This window comes from Molothrus ater, chromosome 29 (assembly GCF_012460135.2).
Source record: "Molothrus ater isolate BHLD 08-10-18 breed brown headed cowbird chromosome 29, BPBGC_Mater_1.1, whole genome shotgun sequence".
Lineage (NCBI taxonomy): Eukaryota > Metazoa > Chordata > Aves > Passeriformes > Icteridae > Molothrus > Molothrus ater.
In genome coordinates, this window is record NC_050506.2 from 502264 (window position 1) to 518866 (window position 16603).

General features: G+C 46.9%; 2 protein-coding genes across 2 annotated transcripts; one reads left to right on the plus strand and one right to left on the minus strand.

The window, feature by feature from the left end:
- Positions 1–13008: 13008 nt before the first annotated feature.
- LOC118695860 (claw keratin-like) lies at positions 13009–13644 on the plus strand. Its single transcript, XM_036397670.1, has 2 exons — positions 13009–13333; positions 13481–13644. The coding sequence occupies exons 1-2, from the start codon at positions 13009–13011 to the stop codon at positions 13642–13644; spliced, it is 489 nt and encodes a 162-aa protein (XP_036253563.1).
- A 1225-nt stretch (positions 13645–14869) lies between these two features.
- On the minus strand, positions 14870–15430 carry LOC118695861 (scale keratin-like). The gene has a single exon (XM_036397671.1). It carries the CDS (start codon positions 15428–15430, stop codon positions 14870–14872), a length of 561 nt encoding a protein of 186 aa, XP_036253564.1.
- Positions 15431–16603: the final 1173 nt, after the last annotated feature.

Below are 16603 nucleotides of genomic sequence, written 5' to 3' on the forward strand. Positions count from 1 at the left end.
GATGTCGGTTTGCAGGAGGCAAACTGGCATCATATATTCCCCAAAATCTGCAAATTATAATCATAAATAATCCTATTCCAATCTGAAATCATAATCCCGATAAGAAATCTCCCTGGGATCGGCCTCGATTTGGAAGGAGGGATTCAAACCCTGAATTTTTTATTTTTTTTTTTGAAAACTCTGTGAGAAGAGAGAGGAGAGACTCTGTGGGATTGTCCTTTGAGACGGGATGAGGGAAATAATCCCGACAGCGAGGTTCCCACACAACAAAGCACCTCGGGATTGTTCGCGAGTGATTTATGCATGCAAAGTGTTTTCTCCCGGTGATATAAATAACAAATGATCCCAGGAAAACCCCTGGGGGCTCGGAGCAGCTCTGGGATATTCCCCCCTGCATGGAATAAATCCCACAAACAAACAGGATGTTGCTCTCCAGCCTAACTCCGGGTGTTTTGCATATTCATGAAGGAAAACAATCGATTTCTCCTCAAAAAAAAAAAAAAAATCACCTCAAAATTGGCTCCGGCTCAGGCTGGGGGAATTTCCAGGGGCAGGAATGGATCCCCAGGAATTTCTACTGGAACGAATTGTCCAGGGGATTTTGGGATCTCCCTCAGTGGGGATATTCCAGAGATAACCTGAAAATCCCGGGCCAGGTTTGAGCAGGATCCCTTCCCGCCTGAAGAATTCCCAAATTACCCAAGGAATTCCGTAAAATTCCCAATTAGTTCCATGAAACACCAATTCTGGAATTCTGGGATTCTCTCAGCTCCAGGGATTCACCCAAATCCTCAGAAAATCAGCAAAACTCCATCAAATTCATCAAATTTTTCCAGCTCCCACAGGATTAAATTTTTTCCCCTCATATTTAAGTCTTTAACGTTTAATTTTTTAATTGAACTTTTTTATTTATCATAAACTTTTTAAACTTTTAAATTAAATTTTTAAATTAAACTTTTAAATTATTTTTTTTTTAAATTTAAAAATGTTTTTTAAGGTTTAATATTTAATGCCTTGAGGCATTTTTAACCCGAGGAAAAATTGGGATGGGGCTTCGAGTGAGGGAGCATCCCTGTCCCTGGAAAAGTGTTGGAACAGGATGAGATTGAATCCCCTTCCCACCCAAACCATCCCAGGGTTGAAAATCCAGGCAGAAATGTTAAAATCCCCTCCAAAATTCACTTCTTTTTGCAAAAAAAAAACCCCCACTGGGAATATGGGGGATGCAACAAAAATTCCCATTCCCGTTCCACTCCAAAAATCCCCATGGAAAAGGGAATCATGCGGGTAAACAGCCCCAAAATAATTACCAGTAATTAAGATTATTACACATGAGGGGAGGGCAATTAAAGCCTCGTGCCCAAAGGCTGCCTCAGCTTCCTGGAAGTTCGGGAGTTCTTATAAAACTCCCGGGATTTGGGGCTCCCCCGGACACTCCCAGCAATTCCCTCCTGGAATATTGGTAAGTCTCTCCCTCTCTCCCTTCCATCCCATAATTTGGGGAAAATGGGAATTGAAATTAGTAATTGGGAAATCAAAATAAATAATTGGAAAACGAAATAAATAATCGGGGGTTTCCATGTGGATTTTATGGCTCAGGCAATCCCAAAGGGAGATTCCCTGCTGGGAATTATTTTGTTGGGTATTTGGGGCGGGTCAATGCTTAGAAATTCTTGTTAAAATAAAAAATGAAATATAAAATTTCTGCTGGAATGTTGTTATTATCAATTAACTGTCAATAACAGTAAAAGTCACTTTAATTTTAATTCTGGGATTTAAATTTTAATTCTGGTGGGATTTGCCATAAAATCATGGAGTGTTTTGGGATGGAAAGGGATTTTAAAGCTCAGGATGCTCAGCAATATGTTATCCCTATTTTTCCATTAAAAACCAGAGAAAACTTGGGATTTTCTCTTTTTTTATCCCCCAAAATTTTATCATTCATAAATCTAATTTGTTTTCTATGGGATAAAAAGGGGGGAAAATAATTTTCCCTCCTTATTTTCCCACCAGAATGATCCAAACCGAGCCCATTTTCCCTAAAAAGTTGTTTCTCCCGGTTTCCAACCAGACATGGAATTTCTTTGGTGCAAAACCCCCATTTTTGTAGCACTCTTGGGAAGAAGAAACTCCAATTCTGTTTTCCCACCCAAAAACTTTGGGAATTTTCTGAAAAAAAAAAAACAAACCATTTGATCTCCATGGAAATCCCCGTCAGATAAATAATGGGAATCCCCTGGACTTTTCCAGAAGAATCTTTGTAGGAAAACCAGGAATTTGATGAATTTGTGGAGTTTAAGCCATCACCTACCTCTGAAGGAGCCTCTGGAAGAGCCCGGATTCCTCCAGGGACAAAAATTCCAAGGATTCTCCACATCCCAGAGCTTTGAACCCTGACATGTAAATCCCGGGAGAAATTCTGGAATTAATTCCACGAGAATGTGGATTCAGGCTCCAGGGGCGGAAAAAAAAAAAAAAAAAAAAAATTGGGCACCAAAATTCCCCGTGGAGTTCTGGGCCCTCTGGAATTGGTGCGGAGGAAGGATTTCTCCAGAATCCCAGGGATTTTGGAGCTGTCAGGGCTCCGGACGCGGATCCGGGAACGATCCCAGGCTCTGGAATCTGCTCTGGGTAATTATCCCAGGGAGGGATGGGCAGGCTGAGATAAACAAATCACCTGGGAAGGATGGAAAATCCTGGAATCCCGGCCTGGAAAAAGCCAGGGTGGGGTTTTTTTGGGAAGGTTGAGGTGGGTGGGGAAAAGGGGAAACTGAGCTGGGAGTTCAGTTTCAAAGTAACATTTACAAAGTTCAGTGATTTTTTTGAAAACTACGATTAAAAACCCGGATTTAAAAAATACGTCAAAAATTAAAAATAAATTTAAAAACTGAGATTTAAAAACTGAGTGAAATTTTAAAATTACCATGAAAATTAAGTACAATTTTAAACAATGGAAACTAAATTTAAAAAAATACAATGGAAATGAAATAGAACTTGAAAAATAAAACTAAAGAATGAAATAATAATTAAGAAAAGAAATATTTAATTAAAATACAATTAAAAATTGGATTAAATTGAATAAAATAAAACTAAAATAAACATTAAGTAGAGCAAGGTTTTTCCCACTGGGATTTTCAGATAAAGAGGAATCAATGTTCTAATTCCTGAATATTTTCAGAATTTGAAAAATAAAATTAAAGAATTAAATAATTTTAAAAAGAGAAATACTTAATTAAAAATATGATTAAAAATTGTATTAAACTGAATAAAATAAAACTAAAACATTAAGTGGAGCAAGGTTTTTTTTCCCCACCGGGATTTACAAACAAACAGGAATCAGCGTTCTAATTCCTGGATATTTTCGCTGTTCCGGCTGCAGGTTCTCCCTGGTTCCTCCCAGATGTGCTCGGAATTCCAGGGGCCGTGTCCGGGCCCGGCGGCCTCCGGCTCCAGCCAGCCCTGCGTGGTTTCCTGCGGCGCTTCCCGCGTCATCATCTTCCCTCCTCCCGTGCTCGTGACATTCCCGGGGCCCATCCTCAGCACCTGCCCGCAGGAGACCGTGCTGGGATCCTCGGGAATGCCGGAGGGATCCACGGGAATGGCGCTGGGATCCTCGGGAATGGCGCTGGGATCCTCGGGAACCTCCCTGAGCTCCCACGGAGCGCCAGTCCCGCGTTCCGGAGCTCTCATCCCGAAATCCACCTCCAGGCCCATCATCGTCATGGATGAGACCCTGCTGGGATCCTCGGGAGTGCTGGAAGTGGGAGCAGGAACGTCCCGAACCTCCCTGAGCTCCCACGGAGCGCCAGTCCCGCGTTCCGGGGGTTTTGTCCCGAAGCCGGGCTCCCGGCGAGGCTCGCGCTGCTCCTACATTTTCACTTCCCGCTGGATCCATCCCTGCCGGAGGAGCAGCTTTGGGAACCGGGAGCCAGCTGGGAACGGGAGCCAGGAGCAAATTCCAGATCCGGAAAAGCCGGGAATGGAAAACGAGGAGGCAGCAAAGGAGGAGGAAGAGGTCTTGGAAGTGTGACGCGGATCCGAGCCCGATCCAAAGGCTCTGGAGGCTCCTCCAAAGCAGATTTGGGAATTTGAGTTCAGCTTAAGTTGGGGTTTTTTTTTTGAGGTTGGGATTTTTTTTGAGGTTGGGTTTTATTTTTCCCCCCTCAGGCATTCTCAAGCAGTAGAATAAAGCCATTAAATAACAATTTCAAATTTTGGGATAACCTGACACTCGGAATCTGGTCCGGGGGAGCGATTTGTTGTTCTTCTGTGGTTTTCCAGAACAATCAAGATTGGGGAACACCCCAAATGTGGTCAGATCTGACAAAGCCTTTGCCTGCCAGGCCTAATTGAGCCTGGCTTAGCTTTTATGGGAATGACTCATCAGGAAATTCCCTTTCTATTGGGATAAATACGAGCACGATCCCATCACCACTTCCCAGGTTTCACTTTCACTGCAGGAAAGTCGGGAAAGGGAATAAACCAATCTCCTTATATTTAGTTTTAATAAAAAGGAAAAAAAATATTTGTGTAAATTAATTTTTTAATATAAAAATTAACTCATCAGGAAAGTTTGGCCACAAAAATGTGGATTTTTCACCATGGAAGTGTCCAAAGCCAGGTTAGATTGGCTTGGAATAACCTGGGATAGTGGGAGTGTCCCTTGCCCATGGATCTGGATGATCCCACCCAAACCATTCCAAAATTCCAGGATAAAAGTAAAGAATCTTCACCTGGACCTGTGTCCTTTACCCCATATTTTTATTATTTTATTTTATTTTATTTTATTTTATTTTATTTTATTTTATTTTATTTTGTTTTATTTTATTTTGTTTTGTTTTATATTTTATGTTATTTTTTATTTTATTATTGTTCTTTCCCTTCCCATTAAAATTATTCTGCATTATCTCAGTGGTTTCCTGGTTTTCTTTTCCAGGGAAATTCTCCTAATTGGGAAATCTGGATAAATTCCAAACCCCCGAGGTTTTTTTTTGGGACTGGGGAGGTTTGAGAGCTGCCCTTGAACAACTGGAATTTTGGAATTCCTCGCCAGCTTCAGGGTGGGCTCCTCCTTCTGGGACCAGCCCCAATCCGGGGATTCCCTTCAGAGGGAAAAGGGATTGTGGAAAATTTATCAGGGACATTAAAACAGCTCCTAAACAGGCAGAAGGAAGAATCCCAACCTCTGAGGAGGCTTTTTCCACGTTTTTGCTGGATTTCACTTTCTCTGTGCCCACCCTCCTCAGCTGGGCGTCCAGGTGGAAAACAGGAATTTTTTCCGTGCTCCCAAATCCCCCGAACCTGCTGAAACAATCCCCTCAAATATTCCCCGCCCATCCACATTTAAAATATGAATTTTCCCCTTTATTTTCCCTTTATTTTCAGGAATCCCCACTTCAGGAGCTGCCATAAATCCCCGCGTTTACCCCATTTGTGTGTGCCCCGCTTTCCCCGTCCCGCTGCCGTTCCTGATCCCGACGCTGATGTAACGATCCCAATATCTGGGAGGATCGGCCCGTGGGCAGCCCACAGATCCCACATTTCGTGTTTGGCTCTTGGGGAAAAGGTTGGGAAAACTCCGGCAATGAGGTCACGGGCAGGGCGGACCCCAAGACCTTGGCGTTGTCTCATCGGCCCCAGCGGCTCCACCCCATCCAGCTCCAGGGGTTGGACAATCTCCAGTTCCACACGGGGCTCGGGGGGAGGAGGAGGAGGAGGAATGGGAATTATTCCTTTTTTAGTTTTTTTTTTTTTTTTTTTTTTCCTTAAAGGAACATCCCAGAGTTGTTGAGGTTGGAAAAGATCTCCAAGGTTGAGTCCAGGCTGTGCCCGATCCCAGACCAATGTCCAGCAATTCCTCGGACACCTCCAGGGGTGGCCACTCCAAACCTCCCTGGGCAGCCCCTTCCAGGAGGGGTTTTCCCAAATTTCCCACCCTGAGCCTCCCCTGGCACAGCTCAAGGCTGTTCCCCCTTGTCCTGTCCCTGTTCCCTGGGATCAGATCCCAAATCCCCCCTGGAAGAGCCTGGAATTCCCCCCTGGAGTCTCCTCACTGAGGATTTTTGGGGGAAAACCACCAGCTTTTCCAACAAGAACTCAGATCTGGATCCCTTTGGATCAATCTGTTCCCCTTTGGATAAATCTGATCCCCTTTTGGATCAAGCTGATCCCTTTTGGATCCAATTGATCCAAATTTTTTGTTTGAGTCCATTCCATGGGGTTTTTTTCCCCATCAGTATTTCAAACAGCCCTCAGCATTTTCCACTCATCTGCCTATTATTATTATTATTATTATTATTATTATTATTATTATTATTATTATTATTATTGTTATTTGCAGCCTGGAAAAACAAGGGTGCATCAGGAAACCCTGGATTTTTCCGCCAATTTGGCTTTTTCCCCCTGCTTTTCCCCCCTTTTCCCACCTCCCACAAACCCATCCCACCTGTTTCTCTCCCAGTGCTCCCATAGTCTTTCACGGCCTTGCACGGGGAGCTCAGCTGTTCCTCCTCCTCCTCCTCTGATCTTCACAGAATCCCAGGTGGTTTGGCATGGAAAGGACCTCCAGGATGATCCAGATCCCTCATTCCCTTTCCCATATCCCATCCCACAACTCCTCCTTCCTCCAGGCCTTTCCCTTTCCCCTCTCCTGGCCCAGTAAAATACTCATTTATTGGGGGCAATCTGATGCCCAAAAGTGACCCAACCTGCCCAAGGATTCTCCGTGCCGAGGGTGGATCTGAGGCTGGGGCACACCCCGCTATTAATGGGGTTATTCCTGATAACCTCTCATTATATTCCCAATATTGCATGGCAGCAAAATCTGGGATGAGGTCAGGGAGATCAAGGCTTGGCCCAGGGGAAGGGACGGGGCTGCTTTTCCTCCTTAAATCCCTTTTCAGGCCCAAGAATCGTAAAAACCTGGAATGGTTTGGGTTGGCAGGGTCCTTAGGGCTGCTTTTCCTCCTTAAATCCCTTTTCAGGCCCAAGAATTGTAAAAACCTGGAATGGTTGGGGTTGGGAGGGTCCTTGGGGCTGCTTTTCCTCCTTAAATCCCTTTTCAGGCCCAAGAATTGTAAAAACCTGGAGTGGTTTGGGTTGGCAATGTCCTTAAAAATCATCTTATTCCAACTTTCTGTTTTCCCAGGATGTTCCAACCTGGCCTTGGGCAATTCCAGGGATGGGGTGGCCGCAGCTTCTCTGGGAAATCCATTCCAGAGAACCCTCACAGGGAACCATTTCTTCCCTAAACCCAACCTGAATTTCCACTTTTTCAGCTTGAACCTATCCCCCTTTTCCCATAACCACAATTCCTGGTGAATTCCAGCAGCAAGGAGAGCCCTGGAATTTCTGACGGATTTTTATTCCAGCTGAACCTTTGGCCTTGTTGAGCTGGACTAATCGGTGCTGTACAAATGATTGCAGCCGGAAAAAATTCCAGTATTTCCTCTAGATAACAAAACTCTGCACTTTTTTTCCCTGGGAAAATTTCCTTTTCCTTCCTTAAATCCAACTATAAATTCATTTTACAGCATTTTGTGCCACCAGCTCCGGGTTTAATCCTTGAAGGAGCTCAGAGGAAGCTGCCAGATTTTCTTGCTGAGACGAGCAGCTTTAATGAGGCAATGAAGGCAAATGAAGATTTAATTAATATCTTTCTCATTAATGGATGATTAAATTGGATCTTAGCGCCACGCCTGGGTGAGCCATGGGGCGATACAGGAATGGGAATTCGCTCCCTGGCATTGGCTCATTCCACAGGCACTAATGAAATAGTAAAATTAATTGTTTGCAAGGGCGGGACTTCTAAGATGCCCCAAATAACCCCAAACTTCTCCCATGAGCTCCCACCCTCCCGAGGAGCAGATCCTGCAGCTCTTTAGAATCCCAGGACCCCAGAGGCTGGGAAAGAATTCCAAAATTGTTGAGTCCAAGCTGTGTCTGATCCCACCTGGACACCCAGAATTCCAGGAATTCCTCGGACACCTTTAGAACTCCAAACCTCCCTGGGCAGCCCCTTCCAAGGCCTTTTCCCTTTTCCAGGAGGGGTTTTCCCAAATTTCCCACCCTGAGCCTCCCCTGGCACAGCTCGAGGCCGTTCCCTCTTGTCCTGTCCCCGTTCCCTGGGATCAGATCCCAAATCCCCCTGGCAGACCCCAAATCCCCCCTGGATCCCCCTTTACTCCAGGCTGAGCTGCCCAAGTTCCCTCAGGATTTTCCATTCCCTTTTCCAGCTGCCCCAGCCCCGTTCCCATCCCTGGCCGTGCTCCAGTTCCTCAGTGAAGGTCAAAATCTCCTTCTCCTCAATCTTCTGGGGGTTTGGGGTTGGGCTGAGCCATATCAGGGCTCCTCCACCCAATCCTGGGGGCTCCAGGACTCAAAAAAAACCCAGGTGAGACTCTGGGGACTTTTGGGGGTGGTTCTTTGCCTGATCCTCGGGGTTCCCTTCCACCTTGGGATATTCCAAGATCCTGGGAAGTCCTGGAGGTGACCCTGACCCTGGAGAAGGCGTTTGGGTGGTGGCCCCAGAGGGACACCCGGCCCAGCTTTCAGGAAGACCCGAATCACACCCAGGCACTCCAGGCTTCCCCCTCCGGGGCTGCAATTCCACCTTGCCTCGAGTTTTATCCGGGGAATTACTGAGCATTAGCTGGGTTTTGTTTCCAAGATGAAAGATTCCCGGGAAATTGGGGTGCCGTCATTGTTGCCGAGCTCCCAGCAAAATCTCGTCGGGCGGTGGGGAAGAATTCCGCAGTTCCGGAGTTATTTTGTGTGTTTAATTCTTTAATCACCACCTTTGGTGGTGCTGGAGGTAAAAAATGTTCCCAGACCTCTCCATGAGAGAGGAAATCCAAGTGGAAATGCGTTTTGTCCTTTAATTCTTAGGGATGAGGTTGAGATGTCCAGAAGGAAATGGGAGGCTGCCAAAAATTGATTTTTTTTTAATAGGATCAATAATCACATCAGGGGGAATCACATCAGAAATGGGCAGAAATGGACAGAAATTTGACATAAATGGACATAAATTACCATAAATGGACAGAAATGAACAGAACTGAGATCCTGCTCTGGTCTGAGCAATAAAACAAATAATTAATGAGCAGTTGGTGGTGATTTCATTTAATCCCATATTTCCCCTTCAATCTCACAATTATCCAATGAAAAAAACACCCCAAAATATCGTCCTTTTAATGGGAAATTGGATTCCAGGTGGGAGCCCAGAAACTGCTCCAAAACTGAGGTTCCAGGATCCGAACCAGCCTCAGCTTCAGGCAACGATTCCCAAATTTCAGCCTGTTTATTTTCCTGCTGGGTGTTGTCGACTGCTCCCTTCCAAGCCTGGAACTGCCCCGATAAAATCTGAGGGAAAATGAGGGTTGAGGATGGTGTTCTGCCCCCATCTGGGATGATGACACCGATGATTTCCTCTCTGCCAAGCGGCCTCGGAGCCCAATTTGGAAAATTATAGGGAAGAGCAAAGCAGCTGCAGCAGCTTCCTCTGATTTCATCTCCGTATGCAAAGCAGCCGGGAAGGATCAGAGCGGAGCCCTGGAATTCCTGAAGCCAGAAAATCAATTTACGGGCCACGACAACAACAACAACATCAACAACAACAACAACAACAACAACATCAGCGTGCCAGGAAATAACAGGATGAGGAATCTCCCAGGTAAAATCTCTGGAGCTGGTTTGTTTGAGGTGAGTCTGGAGCTCCTCGGCACAAAGTGCTGCTCTTTAAAGTTTGTTTTTTTAATGTATGAAATATGTTGTTTTGTTGGGTGCTTTTTTTTTCCCTGAAAATCCTTTGCAAATAAAGGCAAAAATTCCAGATTTTTAAAAAATTTAATTTATATTTCCAGAAGGATTTCTCTTCCAGCTGGGAAGGGAGTTTATCTCCTTCTCTTATCTCTTAAGGAGCTCTTTGATCTGAGGCAGGTTCAGGGCTTGTGAAAGGAGCTTTGGGCCTGTGCCAGGGTTTGCATTTGGGAGCTGAATTTTTTTGGAAGGATCTCCCGTGGAATATCAGAGCTGTGAAATTCCACCAAGGAAAGGATCCCATTAAAGCTTCCTGGGAAAATCCCCAGTTCCAGAAACCAAACCCCAGGGATTTTTTTTTTTTTGGCAGTTTTGTGTTTTAAACCAATTTTCTCTCCTCCAAGACAATGGAATGAGGTTCTTATGGACTTTTTTCAAATATTGGGTTTGGTAACTCCTGGAATTGCCTCAGCTTTCAATCACTGTAATTAATAGGTGCTTTTAATTGCCACAAATTAAGTGAGTCAGACTGTTCTGTGCTGCTCATGTGTCTCCTCTGCTCATTAGATTGATTCCAGAGCCATGAAATGTAAATAAAATAATTTATTTGGGGCTTTGTTTTTGTGTTTTCCTTTTGTTTTAATAATTCACCACAACTGAGAAGGAAGAGGGTTTTTTTTAATGTAAATATGAGCACGGAAATCACATTATCAGCATTTTCCAGGCCCTGGGGATTTTTTTTGAGCTGAGTTTGTGGGCCCTGGACTTCAGGTAATGTTTGCTCTGAGTCCTCTAATACTGAACTAAATTCCTCCTCTCATCTTGGCCTCTAAAAAACAGATCCCCAAAGGAAAATTCATTTTTTTCCTGGTTTTTAGTATTTTTAGGTGTTAATTCTGAAGGGGATAACCCCTGAGATGAGGAATTGCATATAAAATATAAAATCCGGGGCAGGTGCCCTTTTTTAGCTGAATTTCTGATGGAATTCTTGTCCAGGACTTGCTTTGGCATCTCAGATTTCCTACTTGGAATGTGAAAAGGAAATTCTCTGTTCAAAGGACAGCTCCAGGGACAGAAATTCCATAAAAACCCATGGGGTGAACACAAAGTGACCACACACACACAGAGTGAATATTTTAGGGAAAATTCCCCTGTTTTAGGGCAAATCCCCCTCAGTGGATGGAGGGATTCCCAACAAAGGTCCTGGAAGGGTGAAGCACCTGTAGGACTGGGCCTGTGTGGGCCTGGGAATTCATGTTCCAAGTCAGAAATTCCATAAAAACCCATGGGGTGAACACAAAGTGACCACGGACACACAAAATGAATATTTTAGGGAGAATCCCCCTCAGAGGTCGGTGGGATTCCCAACAAAGGCCCCGGAAGGGTGAAGCACCTGCAGCGCCCTGTGTAGGCCTGGGGATCACCCCACATCCCCTTGTGGGGCTGGGAATTTATGTCCCAGGACAGAAATTCCATAAAAACACATGGGGTGAACACAAAGTGAATATTTTAGGGAAAATCCCCCTCAGTGGATGGTGGGATTCCCAACAAAGGCCCTGGAAGGGTGAAGCACTTGTAGGCCTGGGGATTATCCCACATCCCTGTGTGGGCCTGGGAATTTAGAAGTCAGAAATTCCATAAAAAACCCATGGCATGAACACGAAGTGACCATTCACACACAAAATTAGTATTCTGGGGACAATCCCCCTCAGTTTTTAGGGAGAATTTCCCCCTCCATCGCCCAGGATGGAGAGATTTCCAGCAAAGGCCCAGGAAGGGTGAAGCACCTGTGTGGGACTGGGAATTATCTCCTAATCCTAAGGCGTTATCAAAACAGTTGCGACAAGGGGAGGCAGGAGCAGGGAAAACATTCCATTTCACAAGGGGTTGCGTCAAGGTGGCTCCCAGTTTCCCTTCTCCATGACAGGATATAAAAGTGCTCCTGACTGGTGGCCCTGGAGCTGCCTCTGCTGACTCGTTCTCCTTGCTGACTGGGTAAGTCAGATTTAACTGAATCAGCTCCTAATTAGAGGTAATTTGGTTTATGGGGAGCTTTGAACTGAGGTTTTATATCCTATCCTAAATCAAGGGTAGAGTTTATTCTCCAAGCCCGTTCTTGCGTGGGAAGTGGGGCTTGGGATTAAGGTGGATAAAAGCGGGGAGAGGAATGGGAGTTTTAAAAATGTTGATGGGAGGAATTTTTAGGATTTGAGCATTTATTTATGGAGTAGGGTCACTCCAAACCTGTGATCAGGGTGGGATTGATTCCCAAAAGGAGCAGGAAAGGGAATGAAGTGGGAGAAGGAAAGGGAATGAAGTGGGAAAAGGACAGGGAGGTTCCTCCCAGAATTCATTCTGGGAATAGAGACAGGACAAAAATACAGAAAAGCTTCGGGGTGACCCAATTGTGGCCTTCCAGGACCTGAAGGAGCCAAAAGGAACATGGGGAGAGACAATTTCCAAGGGATGGGGTGCCAGGAAAAGAGGCAATGGGTTCACACTGATGGACCGGAGGTTTGGATGGGATTTTAGGGATAAATCCTCTCCTGTGAGCGTGGGGAGGCTCTGGAATGGAATTCCCAGGAAAGCCATGGCAGCCCCATCCCTGGAACTGCCCAAGGCCAGGTTGGATAGGGTTTGGGGTCTATGGAAAGTGTCTCTGCCCATGCCAGAGCTTGGAACTGGATTTTCAAGGTCCATTCCGTGGTTCCATGGAGCACTAGAGAGGGATGGGAGCAGAATCAGAAACGTTTCCCCACAATTCATTTCCTTTGATTGGTGCAATTTATGGAAAAGCGGATTGCGCCTTAGAAATTATGATTCTTTTTTTTTTTAATTATCATTTTAATTTTTTTAACACCGAACTCATTTATTCAGATGATTTAATCCCACACATCTGCACCTCTCCATCCAAACACCATCCAGCAAATCCCCATTCCCAGCTCCCTTTGGAAGCCAGCAAATTCCAAAGGCAATAATCCCCCATACGCCTCCTGTTTCCTGCTGGATATCTCAGCCTCATCCCTCAGAATTTAGGGACAAGACACAAGACACATTTTCTTCACCTGGATTCCCTTTCTCATCGAGAAGCCCGGGGACATTTTTTACCTCCAAAAGGCAGCGCTTAAATAATTAAACACACAAATAACCCCAGAACCGAGGAATTCTTCCCCATCCTTCCAATCCATCCTTCCCAGGCTGTGCCTTCATTGCGCCGGGACCTTCTCATCCTTCCAGGTTGCATCTGGAACGATGTCCTCCTATGGCCAACTGCTCAGCGCCCGCTGTGCTTCGCCCTGCGAGGTGACGTGCGCCCAGCCCTACGTCGACGCCTGCAGCGAGCCTTGCGTGGCTGCCTGCGGAGACTCCCGAGCCATCGTCTATGCTCCGCCCGTGGTCGTGACATTCCCGGGGCCCATCATCAGCTCCTGCCCCACCGAGAGCATCGTTGGCTCGTCCATCCCTGAAATCGGCGGGGGAATGGGGTCTGGAGGGGGTGGGATGGGGTCTGGAGGTGGTGGGATGGGGTCTGGAGGTGGAGGGATGGGGTCTGGAGGAGGGATGGGATCTGGAGGTGGTGGGATGGGGTCTGGAGGAGGGATGGGGTCTGGAGGAGGTGGGATGGGATCGGGATGGGGCTCTGGAGGGGGAGGAATGGGATCCGGAGGGGGAGGAATGGGCTCCACCTGCGGAGGGGGAATGGGAGGGGGCTCCACCTGCGGAGGGGGAATGGGAGGGGGCTCCTCCTGCGGGGGTGGGATGTCACGGCTGGGGAGCCTCTACCGCGGCTCCTATTTCTCAGGCTATGGTAGGAATTATTATCCCTATTATTCCCGAGGGTACTACAGGTATCGCTACGGGAACTACGGGAATTACGGGCCTTTTTAACCCTTTAAAGCTGAGGAATGTCCAAAGGAAAAATAGGATGCAGGGTAGTTAGTTGAAGCTAGGAATTCCAAGCAGTCTCTGCTCCAGCTGGTCCAGTCGGAGCCGGGGTTGTTTGGATCTTGTTTGTGCTTTATCCAAGGCTTAGGATCCCGATGTTCCCTCCCTTTGTCCCTCGCTCCTGTTGTGTTTTGTACTCCCTGAACCCAAAGAGTCAAACCAGTCACGGGACTTGTCTGTGAAAGTGTCCGGCTGGAAAAAGAATGTCTTGGAATGACTGCTGGACTGGAGTCCAGGCTGCCATGGGAATGCTGAAATGGGAATGCTGAAATGGGAATGCTGACATGGGAATGCTGAAATGGGAATGCTGACACGGAGATTCCGTTCTTTGTCTCTGCACTGCCTCATCCCACTTTTTGTTTGTATTAAAGCCCTGTTGCATCACAGCCCCGGGTTCTGCCTTTTATTTCACCACAGTTTCAGTTACAAACTGGCCTGAAAGAAGGGAATCCTTGTGCAGCAATTAACTCTCATCAGAGGGGAATTAATTCTGCTTTAATGCAAATATAATTAGTCTGAAATTCCTCAATAAACTATTTTCCCTTTCTGATCTATTCCACACTATCCAATAAATAATTGGAATAGAATAATTTCCAATAGGTTGGAAAAACCTCTGGGGTGGACTGGTGCAGCTGCCAGTTAAAACCAGTTTACCCTTGGAGCCAGGGTAATGGGGGATTGGGATGCTTAGGGGTGGCCTCATTTTGAGAGCATCAAAGGTTGGACTTGATGACCTTGGAGGTCTTTTCCAGCCTAAATGATCCTGGGATTCTGCGGAAAGGAAAACCGGGAAGCTGCCAATGCAATTCGGAAAGGTTTTTATTAGGGTGAAGTAAATGAAATAGAACAAAACAGAGCAATTCATGGCTGGTGCCAGGGCAGCCAGGCCACCCCTGTGGGTGACAACAGCCACTCCACAAGGTGAAGCTGGGGCCTTTACAGCAAGCCCCACATGGAATTCTGAAGCATTCCCACCCCACCAGAAAGGACACAGGAACAAGATTAATTAAAGAGTTCCAGGAGAGACGCCGTCCCACGGAGCGGGGCTTGATTGGAGATGAGGCGCAGCAGGAGGGGATGTGGGCCTGGTTTTCAGGGATCAGCCTCGGAATTCCAGGCCTGGAAGTGGATCTGGATCCTGGGTTTTCATCCTCTGGGTTGTTCGGCCTTAGGATGAGCCCCAGCTCCCCAGGCAGGACCCGCCGCGGACGCTGCGGAACCTCCGGCTGTACGAGGAGCCCCCCATTCCCAGGGAGCCTCCGTAGCCGCAGGCACCCCCAGACCCAAAGGAACCCCTGGCCCCCAGCACGCCCCCGTAGCCACAGGACCCACGGGAGCTCTGCATTCCATAACCAAAGGAACCCCCATATCCCACGGGACCCCCCATCCCCGAGGAGCCCCCGTAGCCAAAGGAGCCCCCGGATCCGAAGGAGGGTCCCGCCCCCGCCATGCCCCCGGCCCCAAAGGAGCTGCCCACCCCGTAGGGCTCATCGGAGATGCTCGCCATGGGAGCGCCCAAAACCATGGGTTGGGACGCTCCCACCACGCTCTCCTGGGAGCAGGTGCTCATGGTGGGGCCCGGGAAGGTGAGGACCACGGGAGGAGGGAACACCACGGCTTTGGAGTCCCCACAGGAGGCGATGCAGGGCTCCAGGCTCCTGCTGTAGGCACAGGGCTGGGTGCAGGCCACCTCGCAGCCCGGCAGGCACTCGGAGCTGACGTTGGACATCATCTCTTGGGATTTGGGATCACGCTGGGAGAGGAAGTGTGAGGTCAAGGAAGCAGCACAGCCAGGCCACGGGTTCCCAGTATGAACCAGCTGTACTTTGTCCTTCTCCAGCTGCTCCCAGTTCAATCCTCCCTCACAGATTCCCATTTTTCCTGCTATTTCCTTCCTTCCTGACCTGTTTGAGGCTTGTCAGTTCTTCCTTTCCTACCACCACAACTCTTTTCCTTCTGAATCTCTCAAATGAAAAAAAAAATCTTCCCCTTTTCTCTGGGGCTGAACTGTTGATCCTTAAACAATTCCTTGCCCAGAATAATTCCCTTTTCAAGCAGATCTACAGGAAGATTTGCCTTCAGAAAGTCCCCAAGGAAAATCGTCCCATTAATTCCCTTTTCAAGCAGATCTAGGGAAGATTTGCCTTCAGAAAGTCCCCAAAGAAAATCGTCCCATTAATTCCCTTTTCAAGCAGATCCACGGGAAGATTTGCCTTCAGAAAGTCCCCAAGGAAAATGTTCCTTGCTCTGTCCTTCCCTTTCCCCCAGCTATTCTAAATCTGCTCTTCTCTCCCTCAGCTTTTCTAAAACTCCCGTAATTTTGCAAGATAAAAAAAGGAGAAAATTCAAAGTATTGAGGAGGGCAATGAAGTCCGACTCACCTCGTTGTCTTGGAGGGAATAAATCAGTGGAGCTGCGAGGATGGGAGATGCCTCAAGTCTCTCCCCTTTTATTCCATTTTCAGACAATGAGGAGGACGTGATGTCACCCATGATTTACTAAATTCTTATCACTTACAAAGAAAAAGATCCTCTTAAGCCTCGCCATTGTTTTCACTTCATCTCATAATTGCTGATCATTTCCAGCCCTGCTTTGAGTGACACAAACCCAACACCCAAAAGTCTCCTTTTGTCTCAGACTCCATGGAGGAAAATCCTTTCGGCATCATTCTCGTTCCAAAAGAAACAGGAGCTGATCTCTGTGTTTATTTTCCCCCAGTGACTCGCAGGAAGGTGGCTCCCCTCATGTCACTCACACAACTGGGGTGTAATCCTCAGATTTGGGTGAAATCCCTCCCAAATGGAATCATCCGACCTCGGATGGGGGTCAGGGCTCTTTGCAACCCTTCGCGCGCCCACAGATTGAGGGGATGAGACACCAAAACTCACTTCAAAGGCATTGA

Coding starts and splice junctions, on each gene's coding strand:
- LOC118695860 (XM_036397670.1), top strand. CDS start 13,009: ATGTCCTCCTATGGCCAACTGCTCAGCGCCCGCTGTGCTTCGCCCTGC. Junction 13,334..13,480: donor AGGGATGGGATCTGGAGGTG/GTGGGATGGGGT, acceptor CCACCTGCGGAG/GGGGAATGGGAGGGGGCTCC.
- LOC118695861 (XM_036397671.1), bottom strand. CDS start 15,430: ATGTCCAACGTCAGCTCCGAGTGCCTGCCGGGCTGCGAGGTGGCCTGC.